The sequence below is a fragment of the Schistocerca cancellata genome, chromosome 3 (genome assembly GCF_023864275.1).
Source record: "Schistocerca cancellata isolate TAMUIC-IGC-003103 chromosome 3, iqSchCanc2.1, whole genome shotgun sequence".
NCBI lineage: Eukaryota > Metazoa > Arthropoda > Insecta > Orthoptera > Acrididae > Schistocerca > Schistocerca cancellata.
The window spans coordinates 854,687,384-854,714,671 of NC_064628.1; the positions used below are offsets into that span (position 1 = coordinate 854,687,384).

The 27,288-nt window shown below is 46.1% G+C and overlaps 1 protein-coding gene across 2 annotated transcripts in view; it reads left to right on the top strand.

Moving 5' to 3' along the window:
* The window catches only part of LOC126175911 (alanine aminotransferase 1-like), a 107,906-nt gene that overhangs the window by 16,612 nt on the left and 64,006 nt on the right, over positions 1-27,288 (top strand). For both annotated transcript variants that reach the window (XM_049922978.1, XM_049922979.1), the window contains 5 exons: positions 16,471-16,560; positions 16,677-16,785; positions 16,890-17,020; positions 17,208-17,321; positions 17,420-17,549. In XM_049922978.1, coding sequence (XP_049778935.1) covers positions 16,471-16,560; positions 16,677-16,785; positions 16,890-17,020; positions 17,208-17,321; positions 17,420-17,549 — 574 coding nt within the window. The remainder of the gene's footprint in view (positions 1-16,470; positions 16,561-16,676; positions 16,786-16,889; positions 17,021-17,207; positions 17,322-17,419; positions 17,550-27,288) is intronic.

Below are 27,288 nucleotides of genomic sequence, written 5' to 3' on the forward strand. Positions count from 1 at the left end.
TGGTACATCATCTCTCGCTGGTGGGCCACCACCAGCAGTCTCTAAGCGATCGAGGTCTAACCTCAACGGCAGGAAATACGATCCACGATCACTTCCCTCCCTGGCCACTCCATGGGAGGAACGTATGGCAAAAGAAGGCAGTGGAGACTATTCACCCCGGTTCCTTGTGTGTACGCGAGTTGATGGGGAATCGTTTATGTCAACCAAGCCCCAGTTTTTTGTGGAGCATTTAGAGGACAAGTTCGGGGAGGTGGAGGGCTTGTCCAAGATGCGCTCTGGTTCTGTGCTCATCAAAACGGCATCCTCTGCCCAGTCACGGAGGTTGCTCAATTGTGACAAGTTGGGGGATGTTTCAGTTAACATCACGCCGCATAAGAGTCTGAACATGGTCCAGGGTATTATATTCCACAGGGATCTTCTTCTGCAGTCCGACGATGAATTACGCGCCAACCTCGAACGACGAGGTGTTCACTTCGTCCGGCGCGTCCATCGGGGTCCGAGGGATAATCAGGTAGCCACCGGTGCCTTCATCTTGGCCTTTGAGGGTGATGTCTTACCCGAAAAGGTTAAGGTGATGGTTTACCGTTGTGATGTGAAGCCATATATCCCTCCTCCGATGCGGTGTTTTAAATGCTGGAAGTTTGGGCACATGTCATCTCGCTGTACTTCCAGCATCACGTGTCGGGATTGTGGACGTCCTTCGCATCCTGATACTCCATGTGTCCCGCCTCCTATCTGTGTTAACTGCGGAGAACACCATTCCCCCTGCTCGCCGGACTGTAGGATCTTCCAGAAAGAAAGGAAGATAATGGAATATAAGACCCTGGACCGCCTGTCCTACACCGAGGCAAGGCGGAAATTTGAGCGGCTACATCCTGTGCCAATGCCAACTAGTTATGCCGCTGCTGCAACACCAGTTCGATCTCAGCTCGGTCAGCATTCACCGGCCCCCTTGGTTGTGGGGGGCACTTCACTCCCTGTTGCTCCTGCTCCATCTACTTCAGGAGCAACACCACCCCAACCACCGGGGACATCTGTTCCCCCTTCACAGCCGGAGAAGCGTGAGCCTTCTTCGGCTCCTCTCGCTCGGAAGGGGTCCCTTGGGACCCTCCCATCCCAGGCTTTGCCCAGTGCCAAAGCGGACACCCGCAAGGTTGTCAAACAACCACCGGTCGCTGGTCGTAGGGCGTCACGGTCGTCTTCAGTCCCAGAGACTGACCCAGTGAGGCCCTCCCAGCCAGGACCACCTAAGGCTCAGCGCGCAAAGCAGTCGAAGAAAAAGGCTCCCAAGCATCCTGAAATTGCGGTGGCACCTGTCCCACCGCAACCTTCTCCCTCTGCGTCCGAAGATGAGGTGGAGATCCTGGCGTCCGCTGAGGACATGGATCTCGCCAGTCCCTCGGATGCAATAGATAGCTGTTGTCCAGGTGGTGACTCAGTAGCAGCAGGGGCCCCGGAGGCGTAATCTGCCTCCCCAGTCCCTTCACGCCTTTCCCATCCATGGCTAATACCATCCTCCAGTGGAACTGCAGCGGTTTTTTCCACCATCTAGCTGAGCTCCGCCAACTTATCAGCCGTCATCCTTTCCTTTGCATTGCTCTGCAGGAAACTTGGTTTCCAGCACTGCGAACCCCCGCCCTCCGTGGGTATCGGGGTTATTTTAAGAACCGAGCAGCTTATGAAAGGGTGTCTGGTGGCGTCTGCATCTATGTCCTTAACTCTCTTCACAGCGAGTTTGTACCTCTACAAACAGCTTTAGAGGCTGTCGCTGTTCGGGTGTGGACGCCACAGGCTATCACCGTCTGCAGTATTTACCTTCCACCTGATGGTGTTGTCGCACAGCATGTCCTGGCTGCTCTGATAGCCGAACTGCCGCCACCTTTTTTGCTGCTGGGTGATTTCAATGCCCACAACCCTCTATGGGGTGGGACTGTCTCCGATGTTTGCGGTCGGGCCGTGGAGCATGTGTTGGCTCAGCTCGACCTTAGCCTCTTGAACACCGGTGCTCCCACGCATTTCAGTGTGGCCCATGGCTCGTTCTCGGCCATCGATCTCTCTATTTGCAGCCCTGGCCTTCTCCCATCCCTCCACTGGAGAGTGCACCCTGACCTGTGTGGTAGTGACCATTTTCCCATCTATTTGTCACTGCCCCAGTGTCATTCTTCTGGGCGCTTGCCCCGCTGGGCTCTCCACAGGGCTGACTGGCCAGCTTTTACTTCCGCTGCAACCATTGAGTCTCCCCCACAGGGTGACATTGACGAGGTGGTTCGTGTTTTAACCACGTCCATCATTTCAGCGGCCGAGGCTTCCATCCCCCGTTCTTCTGGCCTCCCTCAGAGGAAGGCTGTCCCCTGGTGGTCGCCGGAGATTGCTGAGGCTATTCGCGACCGTAGGCGGGCTCTCCAGCGTCATAGGCGGCACCCGTCTCTGGAGACCCTCATCGCCTTTAAGAGGCTCCGTGCCTTCGCCCGCCGTCTTATTGCACGGCGTAAGCAGGAGTGCTGGGAGCGGTATGTTTCCTCCTTGGGCTCCCGTGTTTCCCCCTCGCTCGTGTGGTCCCGGATACGGCGGATTTATGGACACCAGACCCCTACGGGTGTCCCTGGGATCTCTTTGGACGGCGCTGTGTGCACGGACGCTGCCGCCATTGCTGAACACCTTGCTGCGCACTTCGCTACGAGCTCTGCGACTGCAACTTATCCCCCCGCCTTTCGCTCTCTCAAGGAGCGGGCCGAGCAGACGCCATTATCGTTCCACACGCGTCGTTCTGAAACTTACAATGCTCCTTTCAGCGAGAGGGAATTCCTCGCTGCCCTCGCCGATTGCCCTGATACAGCACCAGGACCGGACTGCATCCACGCACAGATGCTGAAGCATCTCTCCAGGGACTGCCAGAGACACATTCTCGCGATATTTAATCGCATTTGGAGTGAAGGCGTGTTCCCGTCGCAATGGCGAGAGGGTGTTATTGTCCCCATCTTGAAGCCCGGTGCGGACCCACTGGCGGTGGACAGCTATCGTCCCATTACCCTCACCAACGTTTTGTGCAAATTGCTCGAACGTATGGTGGGGCGGCGTTTGTGTTGGGTCCTTGAGTCGCGCGGTCTCTTCGCTCCATCCCAGGGTGGCTTCCGTCAGGGCCGGTCTGCAGTGGACAATTTGGTGCGGCTGGAATCTGCTGTCCGTATGGCCTTTGCCCGACGTCAGCATCTCGTTGCTGTGTTTTTCGATCTGCGGAAGGCGTATGACACCACATGGAGGCATCACATCCTCGCCACATTGCATGAGTGGGGTCTTCGTGGTCGGCTCCCGGCTTTTATTCAAAGCTTTTTATTGCGCCGCTCTTTCCGGGTGCAAGTCGGTGCCACCTCTAGTTCCTCTTACATACAGGAAAATGGGGTCCCGCAGGGCTCGGTGTTGAGCGTCTCCTTATTTTTAGTGGCCATTAATGGTCTGGCTGCAGCAGTGGGGTCGTCGGTGTCTCCTTCTTTGTATGCCGACGACTTCTGCATCTCATTTAGCTCCACGACTACGGGAGTCGCCGAACGCAGGCTGCAAGTCGCCGTTCGCAAGGCAGCATCATGGGCTCTGACTCACGGTTTTCAGTTCTCTGCACCCAAGACTCGAGTTATGCACTTCTGCAGGCGTCGGACGGTCCACCCTCATCCTGAACTTTACCTCGACGGCCACCTGCTTGAAGTGGTGGACACTTGCCGCTTCTTGGGACTCGTGTTTGATGCCCGGCTCACATGGGTTCCTCATGTTACTCAGCTGAAGCAAAAATGCTGGCGGCACCTCAACGCCCTCCGCTGCCTTAGCCACACGTCTTGGGGTGCAGATCGCTGCACGCTGCTGCGGTTGTACCGCGCCCTTGTGCAGTCCCGGCTTGATTATGGGAGCCTGGCCTATGGGTCTGCGTCCCCCTCAGTGTTGAAGTTGTTAGACCCCATACACCACTGTGGGGTTAGGCTTGCCACTGGCGCTTTTCGCACCAGCCCCGTGGATAGTCTACTGGTGGAGGCCGGGGTTCCCCCGCTGCGGATTCGCCGCCATCGTCTGCTCGTCGACTATGCTGTCCACGTTCATTGCTCGCCAGATCATCCCAATCGTCGCCTGCTTTTCCCTGCTATGGTCCTCCATCTGCCCGAACGGCGACCTAGGTCTGGGCTTTCCGTCGCTGTCCGCGTTCAGTCCCTGCTGTCGGAATTGGGTTCATTCCCTCTTCCGCCTCCCTTCCGGGTCCGTGCACCTACGCCTCCCTGGTGTTTGTCCCGGCCGTCCGTCCGTCTGGACTTGGCACAGGGACCCAAGGACTCGGTTCCGCCTGTGGCCCTCCGTCGCCGTTTTCTTGCTCTCCTCGCCTCATTTTCGGACTGTGAGACTGTCTACACTGATGGTTCCCTGGTTGATGGTCGCACTGCCTACTCTTTTGCTCATGCTGCTCATGTTGAGCAACGCTCCTTGCCGGCTGGCTGCAGTATATTTACTGCAGAGCTGGTGGCCATATTGCGCGCTCTTGAGCATATGCGTTTCTGCTCAGGTAGGTCCGTCGTCATCTGCAGTGACTCCCTGAGCAGCCTTCAGGCCATCGACTGCTGCTATCCCTCCTCTCCTCTGGTGTCCTCCATTCAGGAGACTGTTTCCGCCATTGCCCGTTCTGGTCGTTCGGTGGTCCTGGTTTGGACGCCCGGTCATGTTGGCATCCCAGGGAACGAACGTGTAGACAGGCTGGCCAAAGGGGCGATCGACGCCCCGGCTTTGGAGGTCGGCCTTACGGCTCGCGACCAGCAGATGGTGTTGCGCCGTAAGCTGATTGGGATGTGGGCTGCTGAGTGGCGTGGCATGACAGCCCCGAATAAACTGCGGGCTGTCAAGGGGACGACCGATGTGTGGCGTTCCTCCCTGCGGGCTTCTCGCAGGGACTCGGTAGTCCTGTGTCGGCTGCGCATCGGCCATACATACCTGACGCACGGCCATCTGTTGCGTCAGGAGGATCCCCCCTTGTGTCGGTGTGGGTCCCGGCTGACGGTTGGCCACATTTTGCTGGAGTGTCCTCGACTGCGCACACTCCGGCACTCTTTTAATCTCCCGGGCACTTTGGCTTTGGTTTTATCTGACGATGCCTCCATGGCTGATGCCGTTTTAAATTTTATCCGTGGTAGTCCGTTTTATGGTTCGATTTAGGGAGGTCCTGCACCTTTCCTTTTCTGTGTCTTTTGTCCTTGTGTCTGTTGCTGTTCTGGTGTGCCGTGAGATGGTTGGCTCTTTCCCTTTTTTGTTCTCGTGGTCAGTCAACCAGTCTCCGGCCGTCTTCCTTTCTTCTGCTTCTTTCTGTCTGGTGTTCCTCTGTCCTGTTCTTGTCTGTAATGTTTGTTGCTCCATTTGTGTTCTTTTAGCGCCTGGGGGGTCGTCTCCTCCCCCTTTGGTTTTTACCTGCTCCGTAGATTTTCGGCTCGCCTGATTTTGGAATGGGGGACTGATGACCTTCGCTGTTTAGTCCCCCTTAAACATCCCAACAACCACCACCATCCCTGCGCTGCTCTTTTCCCGTGTCGCTCGTTCCCTGCACTGCTCTTTTCCCGTGTCGCTCGTTCCCTGCGCTGCTCTTTTCCCGTGTCGCTCGTTCCCTGCGCTGCTCTTTTCCCGTGTCGCTCGTTCCCTGCGCTGCTCTTTTCCCGTGTCGCTCGTTCCCTGCGCTGCTCTTTTCCCGTGTCGCTCGTTCCCTGCGCTGCTCTTTTCCCGTGTCGCTCGTTCCCTGCGCTGCTCTTTTCCCGTGTCGCTCGTTCCCTGCGCTGCTCTTTTCCCGTGTCGCTCGTTCCCTGCGCTGCTCTTTTCCCGTGTCGCTCGTTCCCTGCGCTGCTCTTTTCCCGTGTCGCTCGTTCCCTGCGCTGCTCTTTTCCCGTGTCGCTCGTTCCCTGCGCTGCTCTTTTCCCGTGTCGCTCGTTCCCTGCGCTGCTCTTTTCCCGTGTCGCTCGTTCCCTGCGCTGCTCTTTTCCCGTGTCGCTCGTTCCCTGCGCTGCTCTTTTCCCGTGTCGCTCGTTCCCTGCGCTGCTCTTTTCCCGTGTCGCTCGTTCCCTGCGCTGCTCTTTTCCCGTGTCGCTCGTTCCCTGCGCTGCTCTTTTCCCGTGTCGCTCGTTCCCTGCGCTGCTCTTTTCCCGTGTCGCTCGTTCCCTGCGCTGCTCTTTTCCCGTGTCGCTCGTTCCCTGCGCTGCTCTTTTCCCGTGTCGCTCGTTCCCTGCGCTGCTCTTTTCCCGTGTCGCTCGTTCCCTGCGCCGCTCTTTTCCCGTGTCGCTCGTTCCCTGCGCCGCTCTTTTCCCGTGTCGCTCGTTCCCTGCGCCGCTCTTTTCCCGTGTCGCTCGTTCCCTGCGCCGCTCTTTTCCCGTGTCGCTCGTTCCCTGCGCCGCTCTTTTCCCGTGTCGCTCGTTCCCTGCGCCGCTCTTTTCCCGTGTCGCTCGTTCCCTGCGCCGCTCTTTTCCCGTGTCGCTCGTTCCCTGCGCCGCTCTTTTCCCGTGTCGCTCGTTCCCTGCGCCGCTCTTTTCCCGTGTCGCTCGTTCCCTGCGCCGCTCTTTTCCCGTGTCGCTCGTTCCCTGCGCCGCTCTTTTCCCGTGTCGCTCGTTCCCTGCGCCGCTCTTTTCCCGTGTCGCTCGTTCCCTGCGCCGCTCTTTTCCCGTGTCGCTCGTTCCCTGCGCCGCTCTTTTCCCGTGTCGCTCGTTCCCTGCGCCGCTCTTTTCCCGTGTCGCTCGTTCCCTGCGCCGCTCTTTTCCCGTGTCGCTCGTTCCCTGCGCCGCTCTTTTCCCGTGTCGCTCGTTCCCTGCGCCGCTCTTTTCCCGTGTCGCTCGTTCCCTGCGCCGCTCTTTTCCCGTGTCGCTCGTTCCCTGCGCCGCTCTTTTCCCGTGTCGCTCGTTCCCTGCGCCGCTCTTTTCCCGTGTCGCTCGTTCCCTGCGCCGCTCTTTTCCCGTGTCGCTCGTTCCCTGCGCCGCTCTTTTCCCGTGTCGCTCGTTCCCTGGGCCGCTCTATTCCCGTGTCGCTCGTTCCCTGCGCCGCTCTATTCCCGTGTCGCTCGTTCCCTGCGCCGCTCTATTCCCGTGTCGCTCTTTGCCCGTGTCGCCCCGCCCAGTTTTCCTTGTTGTGCTCTGTCTCTTCTGCTTTGGCGTTTGAGACTATCCTTTATTGCTTCCTTTCCCTTTTATGTTTTCTTCTCCTCCCTGTGTGTGCCTGACAGCCACTCACGCATTTAACACGACTTGGCGTGTAGGGCCTGCACGTACCCGCTGATACAAGCCAGGCCCAGGGACGGGTGATTGTCTGAGCTGTTACCTTTCTCCTCTTCCGATTGGTCCCTCTGTCTGTCATTCAGAATGTGTGACCTAAGATGTGGACAATCACCTGAGGCAGGGGCCTCCCCTTTGGAGGGCCCCTGCTGGAAGGAGCGCGCCATCGGAGACGCTGGCAGTCATTTTGGACTTCTTCCCAATGACTGATTTTCCTTCTCTTTCTCAGTGTTTCCCATTGAAGTGGAATGAGGCTCCTGCTTCAATGTCTCTAACTGTTGCGCCTCGATATCTTGTAGTCTCACGTTTAGACAAAAACCAGACTTTTGCCTCTGTAAACTCCTTTGTTATACAAAAAGGCGTAAATGGCATCGCCGGCCCTGTGGAGTCAATGTCTCATCTCCACAATGGAATACTTCTTTGTGAAATTGATATTTCTCTCCAGACCCAGAACCTACTCAAGGCCCGAACCCTCCACGAATATCCTATTGAAGTGTAGGCTCACAGGACACTTTACTCATCCTGCAATGTTGTCTGCACCCGGCTGTTGGATAGCTTGACGGAGGATGAAATAACTAATTATGTATTGGATCAGGGCGTTACTGCTGTTCATAGAGCTGTGAAGAAGGAAGCTACCGATTTGATTCCCACTCACACATTATTCCTGACTTTAGATCGGTTAACACTTCATACCAAGATAAAGGCAGGCTATGAAGTCATCTCTGTGCGCCCTTACATTCCCAATCAGTTGAGGTGTTATAAATGCCACCAGTTCAATCATACCAGCATGCCATGTAAAAACGCGGCCAGATGTGTCACTTGTAGCAGGGATGCACACGAGGTCGCCTGTCCACCTCCTTCCCCCTGCTGCATTAATTGTCATGGAGAAAATGCTGCTTCTTCTTCTCATTCTTGTCCTTTCTATGAAGATGAGTGGGCTGTTCAGGAGATATGGGTGAAAGAGAAGGTATCTTTTCCTTTTGCCCAGCCATAAACCGAATGTCCCTTCGTCTGCAAGCTACAGCGCTGTGTTAGCCTCTCCCTGTCCCACGAAAAACGTGGCTACACAAACTCGTGACCTAGTTCAGTTTAATGGTGGCAAAGTCCCCTCGCCTTCAAGCTGACACTCCGTCTCTCGCTAGCCGGGCAGTAGATTCTGATAACCCGTTCTTCGCCCTCACCTGTGAAGACAGTTGCAGTGCACCCAGCGAACCATCAATTCAAAAAGGATTATTCCCAGGAAGATTTCTTGCGTATCTAGAGTTCGCAGCTGTCTGGCTCTTCTACCAATCGCCAAAAGCCAAAACAATCATCCAAAGGCAAACAGTCGTCCCCCTCTCCGACTCATTGTCCTTCTCAACTGACCAACACAGGGGAAGCTCCGTTGATCCCACTGAGTTGATGGAAGAAGATACTCCACCTGTGGATTCCAGTGGCCGTCCTCTCTCGACAGCTTGTCGTAAGCGGCTGTCGAGGTGAGTTCCTTCTTCATTCTCCTGTGTTCCTAAATTTTATGGGCCTTTACAATGGAATATCTGTTGCCTTCAGTCTTAACAGGGCAGACCTCCAGCTGCTCCTGCGATCACAATGTCCGCTTGTAGTCTGTCTCCAAGAAACCAAGCTGCGTCCGCAAGACCAATCTGGGGTGGCCTGCGCCAGCTTTCTGGGTCTACCGCCCACTCCCCAATCCCTGGTCTGACTGTGGCAGGAAGAGCCGTAGTCGACCCTGTCGATGTTTCCAATGCTTTGGGCCAGTACTTCACGACGGTTTCAAGCTCCACCCACTACCCTCCTTCCTGGGAAACAGGTGGAGGAGGCTTGTGCAATCTCTTTTCTTTCTTTGAATTGAGAATGCTACAATACTCCTTTTACTATGAGGGAGCTCGAACGTGCTCTCTCCTCATCCAGGTCTTCTGCTCCTGGGCCTGACACAATCCACATCCTCATGCCACAGAATCTTCCTCCTGTGGGAAAACGCTTTTTCCTCGATACCTACAACCGTATTTGGACTGACTGTGTATTTCCCACACTTTGGCGTGAAGCTATTATTGTTCCCCTACCTAAGCCTGGTAAAGATAAATCTCTTCCTTCCAGCTATCGTCCAATTTCCCTTACCAGCAGCATTTGTAAGGTGATGGAACGCATGATCAATGGTCAATTTGTGTGGTGGCTGGAGTCACACCATCTTCTCACTAATGCTCAGTGTGGGTCCTGAAAGCACCACTCAGCGGTTGATCATCTCGTCACCCTGTTGACATTCATCATGGATAATTTTCTGCAGAAGCGACAAACAGTGCCCATTTCCTATGATTTGGAGAAAGCCTATGATACCTGTTGGCAGACAGGCATTCTACGTACTATGTGTACATGGATCCTTCGCGGTCATCTTCCCACTTTCATCCGGGAATTTTTCACAGACTGAGTTTTCCGGGTATGTGTGGGTTCCTCCTTATCCCACACCTTTTCACAGGAGAATGGGGTGCCTCAGGGCTGCGTACTGAGTGTCGTCCTGTTCGTCATAGCCATCAACCCCATTATGGACTGCCTTCCAGCTGGCATTTCTGGCATTTCATTGACGACTTTGCTATTTATTGCAGCTCCCAGCAGACTTGTCTCTTGCAATGCTGTCTTCAGTGTTGTCTGGACCATCTCTATTCGTGGAGTGTCGCAAATGGTTTCCACTTTTCTGCTACCAAATCCATTTGCCTCAACTTCTGGTTCTTCCTTTCGCCTCTCCCGCAAGGACTCGACCACACTGTGTCGTCTCCGCATTGGCCATACCAGGCTGACCCATGGTTTCCTTTTGCGTGATGAGCCACCCCCGCTATGTGGTTGTGGAGCCTTCCAGTCAGTGGCCCACATTTTGGTTGAATGCCCCCTTCTTTTGGCTCTGCGTGCGAAGTACAGACTCCCCCACACTTTACCTTTGATGTTGGCTGACGATTCCCGGATGGTCTCTCTGGTTCTAGGTTTCCTCCGGGAGAGTGGTTTTTATTCTCAGTTTTAAGGTTTTTAATCTCTCTCTGGTGTTGGTGCAGGGCGGTGAGTGTTTGGGTGTCTCCCACTGTAAGCAGTGTTCGGAGATTCCCAATTCCCCTCCCTGACCGAAATCCTCTTTTCTTTCCCTTTTACTCTGTTTTTACCCCTTCTTTTTAAGGCTTGGTTAGTTTTTCTATTCCCATACGTACTTTCTGCATTATAGCGGTTGTCCCTTTTCAGTCACAGGTGGTCTTGCCTATGCTGCTTCAGCATAGTGTTGGGTTCGTTCTCTTGCCAACTTCCCTCGTTTGTTTTTACTAATGACAACGTGACTGCCCTTTTACGTTTCCCCTTTTTCCGTTTTATTGTTCTGCCTTTTCTGAGATGTCCCGTTAGCAGAATGGAGTCTATTTGAAACAAGGGACTGATGACCTTGCTGTTTGGTCCCTTTCACCTCAAACAACCAACCAACCATCAACTTCTGGTGGTATGAGGCATTTCTTCCACCGTCCTTGCGACTGGGCCAAAATGCTCTCCCGTTTGTGGATGCAACAAAGTTCTTAGGGCTTACGTTTGTTAGGAAACTCAGTTGGTCTCCTCATGTGTCCTATCTGGCTGCATGCTGCACCCAGTCCCTGGGGAGCTGACCGGACTGTCCTCTGCTCTATCGATTTCTTGTCCACTCCAAGTTGGATTATGGATGCATTGTCTACTCCTCTGCACAGTCGTCTATCTTACGCCGTTGGGGATCCGTCTCGCCTCTGGTGCCTTCTGTACTAGCCCAGTTGAGAGTTTATACGCAGAAGCCGGTGAACTACCACCGTCATACTGGCACAATATCCTACTCAGTAGGTATGCGTGTCGGCTTTCTTCCATGCCAGGTCACCCAACCTTTGACCCTTTTTTTGATGAAATTCGTGACCGCCAGTATGAGATGTACTTTTCTTCTCTGCGGCCTCCTGGCGTCCGCTATTATCACCTTCTTCAGCAGCTGCAGTTCACACTTCCTGCCACTTTCCAAATGGGGGAGAGCCCTTCACCACCTTGGCTTCAGACACGGGTTTGTGTTCGTTTTGACATCAGCTCATTCCCGAAGGATTCGACTCCCAAGCCGACCTATCGCTGCAAATTTCTCGAACTTTGCTCACAACTTGCTGATCACATATTTTTGTACACTGATGGTTCCATGTCCACCCAAGGTGTTGGCTGTGCTTTTGTTGTCGGGGCTGATAAGTTTCAATACTGGTTTCTCAACCAGTGCACAATTTATACAGCAGAGCTTTTTGCCCTCTATCGGGCTGTTCACTACGTCTGGAGGCACCAGCTCACTCACTGTGTGATCTGCTCTGACTCCCTCAGTGCCCTTTAGAGTCTAGATGATCCCGATCTAGTCCACCCAATCGTTCGATGGCTCCAGGACTGCCTCCATTAGTTCCTGGATGGGGGAGCCCAAGTGATGTTCATGTGGGTTCCTGGTCATGTTGGTGTGCCTGGGAACGATGCTGCTGATGCTGCAGCCAAGGCCACAGTCCATCTCGGTTGGCCCGCCTCTTACTCTGTTACCTCGTAAGATGTTTGTACTTTTCTCTGTTGGCATATCACTTCACTTTGGCATAAACATTGGTGCTCTCTTCATGGGAACAAACTCAGAGAAGTCAAACCTCTCCCAACAGCGTGGTAGACTTTTCCCCAGCCGTCTCACTGTGAGGAAGTCATGTTAGCTCAGTTGCGAATAGGGCACTGCCGCTTTAGTCACCGCCACTTGTTGAGAGGCGACCCTGCACTCAGCTGTCCTTTCTGTAGCCAGCAATTAACAGTCAAACATTCCTGATCCTCTGCCCCTATTTTAGCCATTTACGTCTCAGGATCAGGCTGTTGCCCGCTTTGCTGGACATTTTAGCGGATGATGTGCGAGCTGTGGCTCGCGTTTTAAGTTTTTTAAATAGCAGTAATATGACATAACAGATTTGATTTCTACCTGGTGACTCCGGTGTCTTGTCAATGTCTTTTAGATACTCTTCCGTAACATCTTGATGTTTTAGATTTGTTTTTTCTTCCTTTTTGTGTTGGACCTCGCAACGGTTTTTTTACCCTTGTGGTCCCAGCATTCTATGGTCCTATACTGGGTGCTTATGACCTTAGATGTTTTGTGCCCTAAACCCCCCCCCCCCCCCCCACACACACACACACACACACACACATATGCACGCACGCACACACAAATTGCTGCACCATCTGAGCCTTTTACTGGTACCTCTGTGAAATAGACTGCAAAACTTAATGTACAATTGGCCATGGGCTGGCAAGTCTTGTGACACTGCATGACCACTTGAACTACCTGGGGTATGTGCTGCATGGTTAATTGCATCAGTGAGGAAATCCATTTTAATTGTACCATTGCTAGTTTTCCGTTTCTTTTTCTGCTGATGAATAGAGAGGTGATAATTGACTGCTTGTATCCCTTGGTATGAGCTCTAGTCTCCCTTATTTTGTCCTTACCAGAGAGAAACAGTTGAACATTACCGCTGGTTGGGTGGTCTCCCTGAAAAATTTGTTCTCTAAACTTACTTCCTACCAAGTTTTTTGAAATTGTTGCCTTATGCTACCTAGGAATTACTGTCTAGCTCATGAAGCATTTATATGAATATGAATTGAAGCAAAAATATCATGCTTCTGAATTGCTTCGGGATCATTGTTCAATCTAATTTGGTGGGTATCACACACTCAAGTAGTAATCGAGAATGTCACGTGTTTTCTGTAATCAGTCGCTTTTGCAGGTGTGCTATACGTTCTCAGAAGTCTTCTGATGAACTGTAGTTGGTCATTTCTCTTTGCTACAACTGACCATAGCTTCTAATTCCATTTCATGTCATTTTGCAATGTTACATGTAGATATTTCATTAATGTGACTGAGACAAGCATCTTGCTATTACATTACAGGAATGTTTCTACCACCCATCCACTTTAATAAAGAATCACTCACCTCTGAAGTGAGCTGTCATTATTGTCCTGTTAGCAATTCCATAAATAATCTGTTCTCCTGTGGTCACTTCACGATGACACTTTCCCGTTGACAATGAAGTCACCAACAGACAACCTTATTACCATCCATCCTATCCATGAGATTGTTAATGTTCACAGTTTACTGGAGCAGTCGTATCACACGTATATAGAGCAATTCTAATGTTACTATCATCTATGAACACTCGCCATCCGGAACAGTGTACTGGGCTTTTACTACTCAAAAAGTGAATGTACATACTGTAACATTCATACAATACAGAAATCTGATGCCATATTGTTACAAAATGCACAAAGGAAGGAAGAAAGTAGCTGCTGACAAAACTACTAGAAGATTTGAACAAATAGTTGCTGTATGTCTCCAGAAATGTGTAATGTATAATTGTTATGCGATTATATGATCTAACAGATAGCACTAAATTTTCTGTGCTACCAGAAGATATTTTCTGTTGAAGGTGACGTTGATTTCTACTTACAGACTGTTACACAAAACTGAATGTGTGTGTTGCATCTGATGGCCGAAAATTAACCTAGATAAACCAACAGTTGGCACTTAGAGGTGTTGTTATATGGCTCTCTGTATTTGCACAGATGGCAGCAATGCCCATCAGCATTTCTGAAATACAGTCTGCTACCCACAGTCATTAAAATTCTTGTGTATGTGCTGGTTAATTTGTTAACAAAATATTCCTCCAGCCATCATCACTGATGACATTGCTTGCAAATCCCCAATGGTGATGTGACATTGTATTCTCTCTTGGTTCTTCTGTGTGGAATTCAAGGCATTCACCATCTGATTTTAGTCAGTCGTTTGTTGATACGTGCCTTGTGGATGTTGTGGTGATGTACACTGGTGTCCAAAATTAAAGCAACAAACCGAAATTTTGCAAGGTTGCCTATGTTTTACCACAAAACAGTATAATCAGGTGATAGTAAAGTGCAAACAATATAAAAAATTCAGAACGTAAATAACTGCAACATGTGTAACAGTAGACAAAAATGTTCTCTTTTTTTCCAACATAACGGACTTGCATACACATTCTGACAACTGGTGAATGCATTCACTATGGAGTGACAACCTCTGGCAGAAATACAGGCCTAACAAATGATGGAGCCTGTTCTGAATCATGTCATCAATTGTATGCTGAGGCAATAACATCCATTCTTCTTGCAGATCTGCTAAGTCTTAGAGAGAGGTTGGTGGATGCTGACATGATGCACCCCATGTCCCTAGTGCATCCTAGATGTGCTCTATAAGATTCAGACTGGGAGAGTGAGCAAGCCACACTATGCGTGGTACATCATCCATTTCAAAGAAAACATCAACCACGCTTGCTCAATGAAGTCAAGCATTATTGTCCAGCAGTACAAAGTCTGCGACCTCAGCACCTCGTAACAACTGCACATAAGGTCCCAAGATCTTGTCATGATACTTGACAGCAGTTAAACCTTGCCTGTTTAACTGCACAATTTCATGAAGAGTGGTCAACATAATCCATGCCCACACCATTAAGTTTTATCCTCGATATCACTCATTCCACAACGGTTGGGTCCTAGAATCGTGTTCCACATTCCATCCAGATGCAAATACATTGAGAATCACTGTCCAGACCAAATCAGAACTCATCTGTGAGAAAACATTGGCCCACTGTTTGACCGTCCAGGTAGCATGTTGACAACTCCACTCCAGACATTCCCTTCTGTGAAAACACATCAGAGGTACACACACGGCAGGTCTCCAACAATAAAGGCCACTCTGCCGAAGCCTTCTGTACTCCATTTGCCTTGGTACAGCATGTCCCGTGGATGCAGCGAGGTCAGATGCCAGTTGCTGTGCAGTATTACGGTGGTACCATCATGCCCTTACAGCCAAATAACTGTTCTGTCTTTCTGATGTTATATGTGATCAGCCCAGCCTGTTCTTTGGGATATAGTTTCAGTCTTTACAAACTGTTGCCACATCAAAAAACAATAGAACGATTCACATTAAGCCACAAGCCCGCATCAGTTTGTGACTGTCTTGCTTCTATTCCTCCCATGGCCCTCCACTGCAGAGAGTGTGGTAGACAGTCTTCTCTGTGTCACACTGCACTGTCTGTCACTCTGTACACATCAATTGTGGACGTGGGACTACTCGGCAAACACTGTCCCATTTCATAGGTTCCCTGGTATCATCTTTGGCGTGGTTGTCAATTGACCAGAATGCCAACCAGTTTGCCTGATTATATAATGAATTAGTTGCAGGAAGGGGGAATAATAGTTTGTTGCTTTAATTTGGATTGGACACCAGTCTATTTACCTAGCAATGTTCCTGCCCACCTGGAGCTACAATGACATAACTATACTTTCTCACGGGAAGTTATGCAGTCTAAGATAAACTGAGTAATCAAACGGACCATAGCACTGGCTTGTTTGGCTGGATGGTGGTGTGTTTGCAGCAGTTGGCTAATCACGTTGTTGTTTGGTGAATAGTGCGTTATGGTGAAAGATGATGGATAATCTGTCAAAATGAGGTTTTCACAATAGAAGCCACATAACATTGCTGAGGTGAAAGCTCAGATGTTTAGTAATCTTTCTGTTGTGCCTGTGTGCAACTCATTGTCTTCTCTATACGGTGAGTAGCAATTTAACATCACTCAATCAGCAAATATCTGTAGCTTTCTCGATTCCAAAGATTGTAGGCATAACTTTAGATTGGACAACTCAGATAGCCCAACTGAGGGTAATAAATAAACAGCCTCAAACCAACTTGTGCTGGAAGAGAATGTTTGAATACATTCCAAAACAAAATTTTCATTGTAACTTCTCTCGCATATTTCTCATACTGCCCTCCTCTTGAAATACAGAAATTTCAGCAACTTGCACTTGTTCCATAGGTTGATACTGTCACATAATCTGTATGGGATGAAACTGCTTTACAGGAGGACACAATAAAACTACTGATTGTGTTAAAAAGTTTTTGAAAACAATTGTATGGGTGTTCTACTGTGCAGTATTTTTATTAACCACCACCTTGTGTGACTATTTCATTTGTTTTATTTTTCATGCTCAAAGTTGTAGAATGTTCATAATTTTGTCTGTCTGCTTGAAAGCACAACTACTGTATAAAGACTGTGGTGTGCTTTGCAGTTAAGAATTTTCAAATTGTAAGAAACTTCTGTGTTCGTATTATATCCTCTGTTTGCTTCTGTGTCTCTAGGGTGTCAAGAAACCATTTACTGAAGTTATTAAAGCTAACATTGGTGACTGCCATGCCATGGGACAGGTGCCTATTACATTTATTAGGCAGGTGAGTTTTGTAACTGAGTTAATCATAAGAAAATTTTAAAATGAATGATCATGTGCAGTAATACAGGACATATGGTGTATATATATGTTGTCCTTTCAGTGAATTATTTATTTCAGGTGCTTTCTCTGGTCTCTTATCCAGTATTATTTGATGATCCTAAGTATCCCAGTGATGTGAAGTGTCGAGCAAAAGAAATTCTGGCTGGTTGCAGAGGTGGCAGTGTTGGTTAGTATTACTTCAAGACTGAATAAATTGGATTGGCTGCTGTAGCCCATGGAATTTTATCTGTTGCAGATTTCTGCTCTTTCTCAATTATTCTATGTTTAAAGGGTCATATTCTGATTCTCCGGGAATTGAAATTATCAGGAGACATGTAGCTGAATACATAGAGAGGAGAGATGGTATTCCAAGCTGTTGGGAGAATGTTATTTTGTCAGCTGGTGCCTCTGAAGGCATAAAGGTGACTGAACAGCCTATCTTTTTTGTTAAATTGTTTGAATTGTAACAAATTATAAATGGAGTTCAGTGTTATTGTTGAACACAGTAGTCATAAATTGGCATACCTTGTTTTACAAATAATTTTTCCCTTAGTTGACAATAGCTAAAGGCAGCAGCAATTTACTTATGTGTTTTGAATAATGTTTCAGTCAGTGATGAAGTTATTGATAGCAGAAGTAAATGGGAAGAGACCTGGTGTCATGATTCCAATTCCTCAGTATCCATTGTACTCTGCTACTCTTTCAGAATTTAACATGGCGCAGGTCAGTATAATTGACTTTTCTTTCACATTCTTTGAATGTCAAGTACTTTTTATGATATATATCCAGGTTAGTCGTGCGAGTAACTGTAAATATTTCAGGTACCATATTACCTTGATGAAGACAAGGGCTGGGGCTTAGATGTAACTGAACTGAAACGGTCCATAGCTGAGGCTAAAAAAGTGTGTAACCCTCGTGCCATTGTGATTATCAATCCTGGAAATCCAACTGGTAAGACCATTCGAAAATGATACTTTTAGAAATTTTGCAAGTCAGTTTTCATAAATTTACAAATTATAGATATCAGGAAACACTATCACATGGTTAACTTGAAGTGCCTTGACATTTTCGTTAAATTAATTCCAAATATTCATATTGCACACGTACCTTTTAAGCTAAACCCATGACTCGTCTGTGCAGCCATTTTTATAATATTCAGTTGTGCTGAGGATGGTATATTGTTGGACAGTAGCATGCAGAACAGACTGGATTTTGGATCAGTGTAACACAAAGAATGATGGTACAGGTAGTAAGTGGATTTTTAAAACATGCTAGAAGTTTGTATATTTGCATTGTAATGTTTTGTTGAGCTGTAACTGGAATTCTGAGATGTATTGTTCTTTCCATCATGCATCACTGTAGTGTTTCTGTAACACGTCAGTTTAATTTCATTTAAAATTTGATCAGACATCCGATAGTTCTTATGCTATGGCAAAACTTTTTTTGAGGTCTGTTTTCAGTCCTTATCTAATTCTTATTTGATACAAACGTGACCTGGCGAGACAGTGTATTTCACAGAAAGAAAAACACTATTGTTAGATTTTATTAACTTGTTTTGGACCACTATAGATAATTAAATATGTGTAATTACGCACTGGTTAAATGTTTAGCCTGTTCACAACTACAGAAATTTCAGGGATTTAAAAGGTCAGATGCATGACATTGTGTCCACAGATCAGATATTGAAGATGCCAAATACCAATTGATGGGCAGTGTACAACCACAGTGTTGTTCTGCAGTAGCCTAATGTGGAGTAAACATTCAGATTGCCCTTAGTAACTGTGCCTCCATTGAAACTGGCTGTTAAAAGTGGTTGTGGAAAGAAGGCTATTGTCAATCTATTCTACACCAAATTTGCAGTTCACACACTTCAGTACATTTAGGCATTGTGTGAACTACTGTTCATTGCCAGTTAGTCTCGTTTACTGTAATTGTGGTACAGATGAACTGATAGCCACATACTGCACTGATATTCTGAATATAGTTAGAGTACAGTAACCTAACATGTATATAATTAACCGTACAATGTATACACAGGGCCTTGGAGGCCCTTAAGATCTTACTTTTTAAAATATCCTGTAATTCTTGACTTGATTTCAAACTCCTTTCCAGCAACCTCCCGCTTACCCTTTGACATCCCTCTTGTTGAGCCTGAGCTAAATTTTTTCAGTGTTTTTGTACAATTCAAAATATTTGCAAAATACTGTTAATGCATATGCAGGGACTCAGAGGCCCCCTTCCCTTACAGTTGAACACGTTCTCCATTCCATATCGACTTCTACACTTGTTTACAAGCAGCAATTAATTCAATAATAATTACGGTAGAGGCAGTTATGTTAGCAACAGCAGTAATGCTATTTATAAGAGAAAAAATGAGTCACTTGTATTTGAGAGGTAAGTATATCTTCCAGCATTTTGCAGCCGCATGCTGTAGTGTCGCACAGTATCGTTGCTCTTTGTTGCTATTGTTACTGTCACAGTTAGTTTAGTTCGTATGTTGCCCCAATGCCAGTATTGTTACCATCTTGAGTTGTTAGTTTTGCATCACCTGTTGGTAGTGACATTTTTTTTCTTTCTTCTTCCCCCCCCCCCCCCCCCCCTCTGTGGACAAAGTCAGTATGTACAGCTGCAGCTAATTTTGAAAGTGTTGTCACTTAGTGGCTTGAAGTAGCCGATTCATGTGAAGAAGTAAGTATTTTTAAAGATAGACATAGTGAAGAATTAAACTTCGTACATACTGATGTGAATGTTCTGGAAGAGCACAGTACTTCAGGTATTAGTTCATTGGAGGCTGAAATTGAAGCTCCACATCAAATACTCGGAGATGCTATCACATACATTATTCGTAATGGAACCATTTAATTTTAGATCCTCCTGCAAGTTCTTGCACACTTGCTCACATTATCCTAAAGAAGGCAAGTGGTCTAGTTTGTGTATTGAAAACCTGTAAACTTAAGGATGTCTGTGACTATTTCATGTTGAAGGAAATACTAGATGAAGTCATAAACTGCACAAATATAGAAGGCAAAAAGTGGTGATTCCTCATGGTAAAGCATGGAGGAACATTTCACGTGTTAAAATGGAGAGTTTTCTTGTCTTTTACTGTGTGCTGGGGTTGAGAAGAGTTTGGATGTCCCTTTAAGAGGCTTATTTTTGAATGGAAAGGCAAATCCTACATATAAAGCCATTATCTGAGTAAATAGATTTGATGATAGGTGCAGCTGTGAAGATCAATCTTTAGATAGCAAGCTTACATCGATTCACTATAAATGGGAACTGGTTCTCGACAAATGTAGAAACAGGAGGATTCCTAATTTTTTCTCAGTTGCTGAACAGCTATTCCATTCTGTGAAAGTGCGATTTTCTCCAGGATACACCAAACCCACAAACTATGGCAGAAAGATACTTTAGTTATGTGATGCTGCAGATGGAATTGTGTACGTGGGAAGCTAGCTACGTGAAACTGTTAAAAAAAATTGTGGATTGAATGTGGTGAAAGATCTTCCTAAAAGCATAGGATCATCCAGAAATATTACTGTTGACAACTTTGTCACTAGTATACAGCTGGGAGAAGACATGCTTCAGAAGCAAATTACAGTGGTGGGGACAATAAAACAAAATAAACCAGAAATCCCCAATGAAGTGAAATCATCCATTTCAAGAGCAGTGAATTCCTCATTATTTGCCTTTATAGGTGATATCACAATGGTGAGTTATGTTTCCAAAAAGAGAGAAAATCAGTAGTTCTCATTAGCACAATGCATCATGACAAAGACATTGATCAAACTCGCTCAAAAAAGATCCAGGTATAATGAAGTTCTATAGCTCCACAGAGACTGGAGTAGGTAAAATAGACCAGATGGTTTGATATTATACCTGCAAAGGGGCAAACAAGGAGATGGCCATTTGCATTCTGGTTGAAGATAATGAACGTTGTAGCAATGAACAGTGAAATTATATATATATATATATATATATATATATATATATATATATATATATATATATATATATATATATATATATATATATATAAAGAAACATTCCATGTAGGAAAAATATACCTAAAAACAAAGATGATGTGACTTACCAAATGAAAGTGCTGGCAGGTCGACAGACACACAAACATACACACAAAATTCAAGCTTTCGCAACAAACTGTTGCCCCATCAGGAAAGAGGGAAGGAGAGGGAAAGACGAAAGGATGTGGGTTTTAAGGGAGAGGGTAAGGAGTCATTCCAGTCCCGGGAGCGGAAAGACTTACCTTAGGGGGAAAAAAGGACGGGTATACACTCGCGCGCGCGCACACACACACATATCCATCCACACATATACAGACACATATATGTGTGGATGGATATGTGTGTGTGTGTGTGTGTGTGTGTGTGTGTGTGTGTGTGTGCGCGCGCGAGTGTATACCCGTCCTTTTTTCCCCCTAAGGTAAGTCTTTCCGCTCCCGGGACTGGAATGACTCCTTACCCTCTCCCTTAAAACCCACATCCTTTCGTCTTTCCCTCTCCTTCCCTCTTTCCTGATGAGGCAACAGTTTGTTGCGAAAGCTTGAATTTTGTGTGTATGTTTGTGTGTCTGTCGACCTGCCAGCACTTTCATTTGGTAAGTCACATCATCTTTGTTTTTTATATATATATATATAATCACACACACACACACACACACACACCATAGTGGAAGAACCAATCGAAAGAGTTTGGTCCTAAGTGATTCAGTAGAGCAAATAGTGAGATCACTAATGGAGCTTCAAATTGAGATCCCTAGTCTCCCACAGATGTCTTGTGCAAAATGCTGTATCAGTGATGAACCAGTTACTGCATTAGGAAAGGGGAAAGGGTGCAAAGGTGCAGATATTGTCGATATAACAAACATAAGAAAAGCAAACCATTTAAAATCCTGGATCGAATGTAACAATATTATAAAAGGAGAGTTGCTTCTCACCTTATAGGAAAGATGCTGAGCTGTGCATAGGCACAAAAAAAAAAAAAAAAAAAAACTGTCAGAAAGTGAGATTCATGGAAAATTGACAACCTACACGCACACTCATGCCAATGCAACTCTTGCACGCATGATGAGTCTGGCTGCTGAGGCCACTGGCCTCAGCAACCATAGACTGCAATCATATGTGAGAGTTGTGTTTGCGTAGGAAAAGCACCTTGATATGTATAAAGTGTAAAAACATTGTGGCATTCTTTTTACTTCATGGTTTGGAAAAACATTGTAAACTTACAGAAATGCAAGATTTTGTGAAAATTTTATAATTATTGTATGTCAGAATACGGCTTACGATTCCTATTTTTGTGAAAAATGAGGATATTGTAATTAGAGGAACTGAACTTCGTAACTCTTGTAACATGTAGAACAGCAACTTATAAGTGCATTATTGTACACTGTCCCACCGCATTAAGGTGACGATCACCAATATTAGACATCAGCATACAATGACCCCCCACACACAGTAGGTGACAGCACTAGCAGTGGAGGGTATATAAAGTGTGTTGTTGAAGGAGGACGCGGAAAACAGTGCAGTCGTTGTCATAATACAGACATGAAGTGATTTATCTGACATCCAGAAGGGCATCATCATTGGCTTTTGGGCCAAGGTTAGAACGATTTCCGAAACGAGTAAATTTGTAAACTTTTTGTACGATGCTGTGATTAAAGTATACTGTGCATGGGAAAATGGTGCTATCCAAAACTGGCAATCAACAGTGTTTCCTCGACAACCATTCAGTTAATGTTGCTGTTTATGGACCTCTGCAGCTGGTGCAGGGTTCAGACACCCATATGACTGCTCTAAAACAGCGACAAAGGTGGAATTTGCATGTCAATAACACAATTAGATGTCCATTGACTTTTCAGATTAATTGCTGCTGCTGCTGTTCAGCCTAGACATGCTCTATAACCTCATTCCATTCTTCCCACACCAATAATTTATAAACCTTCTTGCATGTTGGTTTTCCCCCTGCTGCTTCATCCCACTGGGTTTGGCACCATGCAAAAAAACATGACTGTCCCATTTGGGTCATTTATTTTAATGAACTTCATGATTTCAAGATCTTCATAAAATCTTTAAAGTTCATCTTCATAAGTCAGCTCATAGATATTGATTAACATCTATTGTTCAAAACATCCAATTAATTTTTCACACTGTTGTCACTGTCCGTCTTTCTGAGCCATATGTTAATACTGGATATATTAAAAGAAGGGATCGGTTGGTAGGACATGTTCTGAGGCATCAAGGGATCACCAATTTAGTATTGGAGGGCAGCGTGGAGGGTAAAAATCGTAGGGGGAGACCAAGAGATGAATACACTAAGCAGATTCAGAAAGATGTAGGTTGCAGTAGGTACTGGGAGATGAAGAAGCTTGCACAGGATAGAGTAGCATGGAGAGCTGCATCAAACCAGTCTCAGGACTGAAGACCACAAAAACAACATCAAAATTTTACAGTTCCAGCCCACAATAGCATTTATTTGCTAGGTGGGTGTGCTACTAATTTTCATACTAATATAATTCTGTGATATTCCCAGTTTTCCCAGATAGACGAATTCACTAATAGATTCTATTTGCACCTGGTCAATTTCTGTTGACATTATTCACATGTATTTGGTTTAATTGATATTAACTTCCAGTCAGATTTCTGTTGCTGCTGTCACCAGTGCCCTATATGTCTCTTCAGCAGCTAGTTCTGTTCTTGCAATAATATCCGCACCATCTGCATAGGCCAGTACCTGCACCATTCTACTGTATAGTGTGCCTGTTGTGTTGACTTGAGCTGTCCTTGTTACCTTCTCTAGGACTATGCTAAGAAGCATACATGGGAGTGCATCCTCTTGCCTCAGTCCAGTTTGTTTCAAATCTTGGTGTTAAATTTCCTTGTATCTGTAGTTCACATTCTATTTTTCCCATAGTCAAACATATGAGATGTATTAAATGTTGCAGTATGCCCCGTCCATTTGTGGCTTCAATAACCTTATTTCTTTTTATGGTGTCATATGTTACTTTCTTCATTCTATTACCTTGTTTTTCCAATATGTGTCTCAGGGTGGATATTTGATCAATAGTTGATTTGCCAGGTGTAAAGCCTGCCTGATTTCCCCCAGTTGCCTTTTCTGTAAAGGGTTTTACATAGACACAAAGCAGAGGAGAATGTTTGATATATGGTGTTCAATAATGTAATTTCCCTATAGTTTGCACATTCCAGGAAGTCCACTATGTCCCCTTTCTTATGAATAGCACACATTACATCATTATTCCAGTCATCTGGGATGACTCTTTGTATCCATGTATCTGAGAGCAGGGTGTGCATGCATCTAACTAGATGCTCTCCACCACATGTAATCAGCTCAGCTGGCAGGTTGTCATTGCCAGATGTCTTACTGTTGGCTTGTTCCTTTAGTGCTAAACAAATCTCTTGCTTTGAAGGCATCCCATTTTCCTCTTTCTTTGGTTTTCAGTTAGTTCCCATGCTTCAGCATTCTTAGAATATAGAAATTCCTTAAAGTACTAAGACAATGTAACACTTCTTTCTGTCATGCTATTAGTTCACTATTTTTTCTCCTTTATTTTTTGTTTTTGGTTAAAATTTGTTTCTAAAGTTATTGATTGACCTTTCTGTAGAATTTTCTGCTTTCATTGGTATTATTCAGGGATCAGTGTCCTGCAACTGCCCTTTGAAAAAGCTTCACTTGTTTGTTTTCAGAATCTGCTTTTCTGCATGCTTTTTTCCCATATTCATCTACTAGCATTCTTGTTCTTCTGGCCTGCATTTTTATATGCTTCATTCTTCCAGAATGAGATTTTCACTCTGCAGTGGAGTGTGCACTGATATGAAACTTCCTGGCAGATTAAAACTGTGTGCCAGACTGAGACTCGAACTTGTGCTTTTCCTTCATTCTTTGTTCTTGTTGCCTTCTCATACTCTTAATCATACTAATCACTTCCTCTGCAGCAACATATATTTCATTTCTGACATTATTCCACTGGTAATTTATGTTAAGAGTATAGTTTTGAAGGATTCCTGTCAGTTAATTTTCCAAATTGATAGCTAAGTGTTCAGTCTCCCTTGGGTCCCTAAGATCTGAGCTGATATACTTAGTCTTTCCCTTTTAACTTTAGTTGCATTCAAAATTCTCTCTCTAATTTTTACTATGAGGAGATAATGACCAGAGTCCATATTAGCACCTCTGAAATTACAGCTGTCCGCACATTAGAACCATGCCTGGACTATGATCAATTTGGTTTGTAGTATTGGTGTGTGGTGACACCCAGGTAATTATAAGGATATTCCTATGCTGGAACCACATGCTAGAAACTGTCATGTTAAGTATTGCTGCAAAATGTCGTGCAGAGTTAAGTGTCATTACTCTCTTTATGAAGGCTGTATTTAGCAATGGTAGGGAAGCATCCATATCGCCTATCATTTTTATATCATTTTTTGGACATTGTCAGAAACCTTGCTCCAGTTCCTCATAGAAGGTCTCCTCTTCTTCTACTGTTTTCCTCTTGGTAGGGGCATGTGCATTTGGGAGACTGGCGTTAAAGAACTTCCTCTTTATTCACTTAGAACATATCCTTGGACTTATTGTTTTAAATCCTATCACTGGGTATGCAGTGTTTTGATTAACTAGAAATCCCACCCGAAATGTGTTCACTATTGTTGCTCCTGCAGTAAATAGTACATTGTTGTTTCTGAATGATACCTGTCCAGTTCATCTTCTCTTGCAAGGCCATGTTGTTTGTATATTTTCACTATTCCAATCGGGCTTCCAAGGGCTCCAATTCTATATAATGTCTGTACATTGCATGACCCATTTCTCATATTCCTTGTTACCTTGTCATGTCTTTGCCTCAGTGTCCATGTGGCTCTATTTCCTTGAGCTTTTGCAATAAGAATTTTTTTCAGGTATGGATTATTAGCCCATAGCCCAACCTCCTATTCTTAAGAGGACCACTTCTCCCCCTCCTGTCCGTGTTGACTGTGTTTCCGCATAGGGGTTGGGTCCCAATCTTCCAGATGCTTGCTACGGTTCCTGAATTGAGTAGGGGAGGTTAAGTGGCCTCCACTTGCTTAGTCATATTTTACACATAACTACCCTGTTGAACCATAGAGGCAGCATTATGTCCCAGAGAATATTTTTGTGGCATTCCCTGGGTGACCTCATTCTGGAAGGCATATTCAATCAACACAAGCATGCATCTCCCTGTTGGAGATCATGTCCAACCTTACACGCAGTTTACGAATTACTTAGGAATATAGGAGACAACTCCAGATGTTGTGCGCTGCTGCATGTTGTGCCATTGGGTGGACCACCTTGTTTTTGCAACATTGTGGTGGTAGCTGTTCATTCTAGTTGACATCTGGTTGATTGTCATGCCAGTGTAAAACACTATGCAGTGGTTTGCAGTAGAGCTGGTATGTACGTGCAGTTTGTTTTCCCTTGGCACTATGGCACTTACTTGAAGGATAATGCTACGTCTTAGCTCATAGTCTACATGCAGGGTTCAAAGAGCACCAGAATGAGTTTACTATACTCTCATGGCCATCAAACTCATTGGTGTTAAAAGCAATTGAGAATCTGTGGTACCACCTCGATCAGACTGGTACATGCCATCGATACTCAACCGAGAAACCTAGTGCAGCTGGCAGAGGCACTGGATTTCACACGTCTCCACATCCCTGTTGGTACATTCTAGAACCTCTCTGACTCTCTTCCTGCCCGTCTTACTGCAGTTTGCTCTGCAAAAGGTTGTTATTTATGCAGGTCGTCACATTAAAGTGACTGGACGGTGTCAATATTTGCATATGTGAACTCTTAGAGTTCTCAAAAAATAATAAAAAGTTATTTGAGCCCATCATTTTCTTTCAGTATAACACAGGAATAATTCAATATATGAATAAATTTGAAATAAATAAATTAGTCCAAAAATCTGTATACAAAAAGAGAAAAATCTGAAATAAGGACATGGCCGTGCAGGCTCTGCATATACACTGATAAGCCAGAACGTTATGACCACCTACTTCATAGTTGACATGGATAACAGTGGTGACACATCTTAGCGTGGAAGCAATAAAGTCTTGGTAGGTCAATGGATGGAGTTGGCACCACATCAGCACGCCCAAGTCACCTAATTCCTGTAAATTCAGAGAGGGGGGGGGGGGGGAGGAGGGTGGCAGTGAGCTCTGTTGCCACATTCAATCACATCCCAGACATGTTTGATTGGGTTCAAATCTGGGGAGTTTAGGGGCCAGCACATCAGTTGTTACTTGCAGCTGTGTTCCTCAAATAACTCGGACTCTTGGCCTTGTGATATGGCACATTATCTTGTTGAAAAAATGCCGCTGCCATTAGGAAACTTAATCATCGTGTAGAGGTATACCTGACCCACAACCATTAGTATACTCCTTGGCCATCATGAGACCTTGCAATAGCTTCACTGGACCCATCGATGCCCATGTGAATGGTCCCTAGAGCATAATGGAGCTGCCGCCAGTTTGTCTCCATCCAGCAGTACAGGTGCCAAGGAGCTATTCTCCTGTAAGGCAATGGATTCATGCCCTTCCATCGGCTTGATGAACAACATATCATGATTCATCAGACCGCAGCACCAATGGTTAGTGCGCAGAGGCCCATAGTTAGGAGTGTTTGGTGCACTGTGTGTTCAGACGCACCTG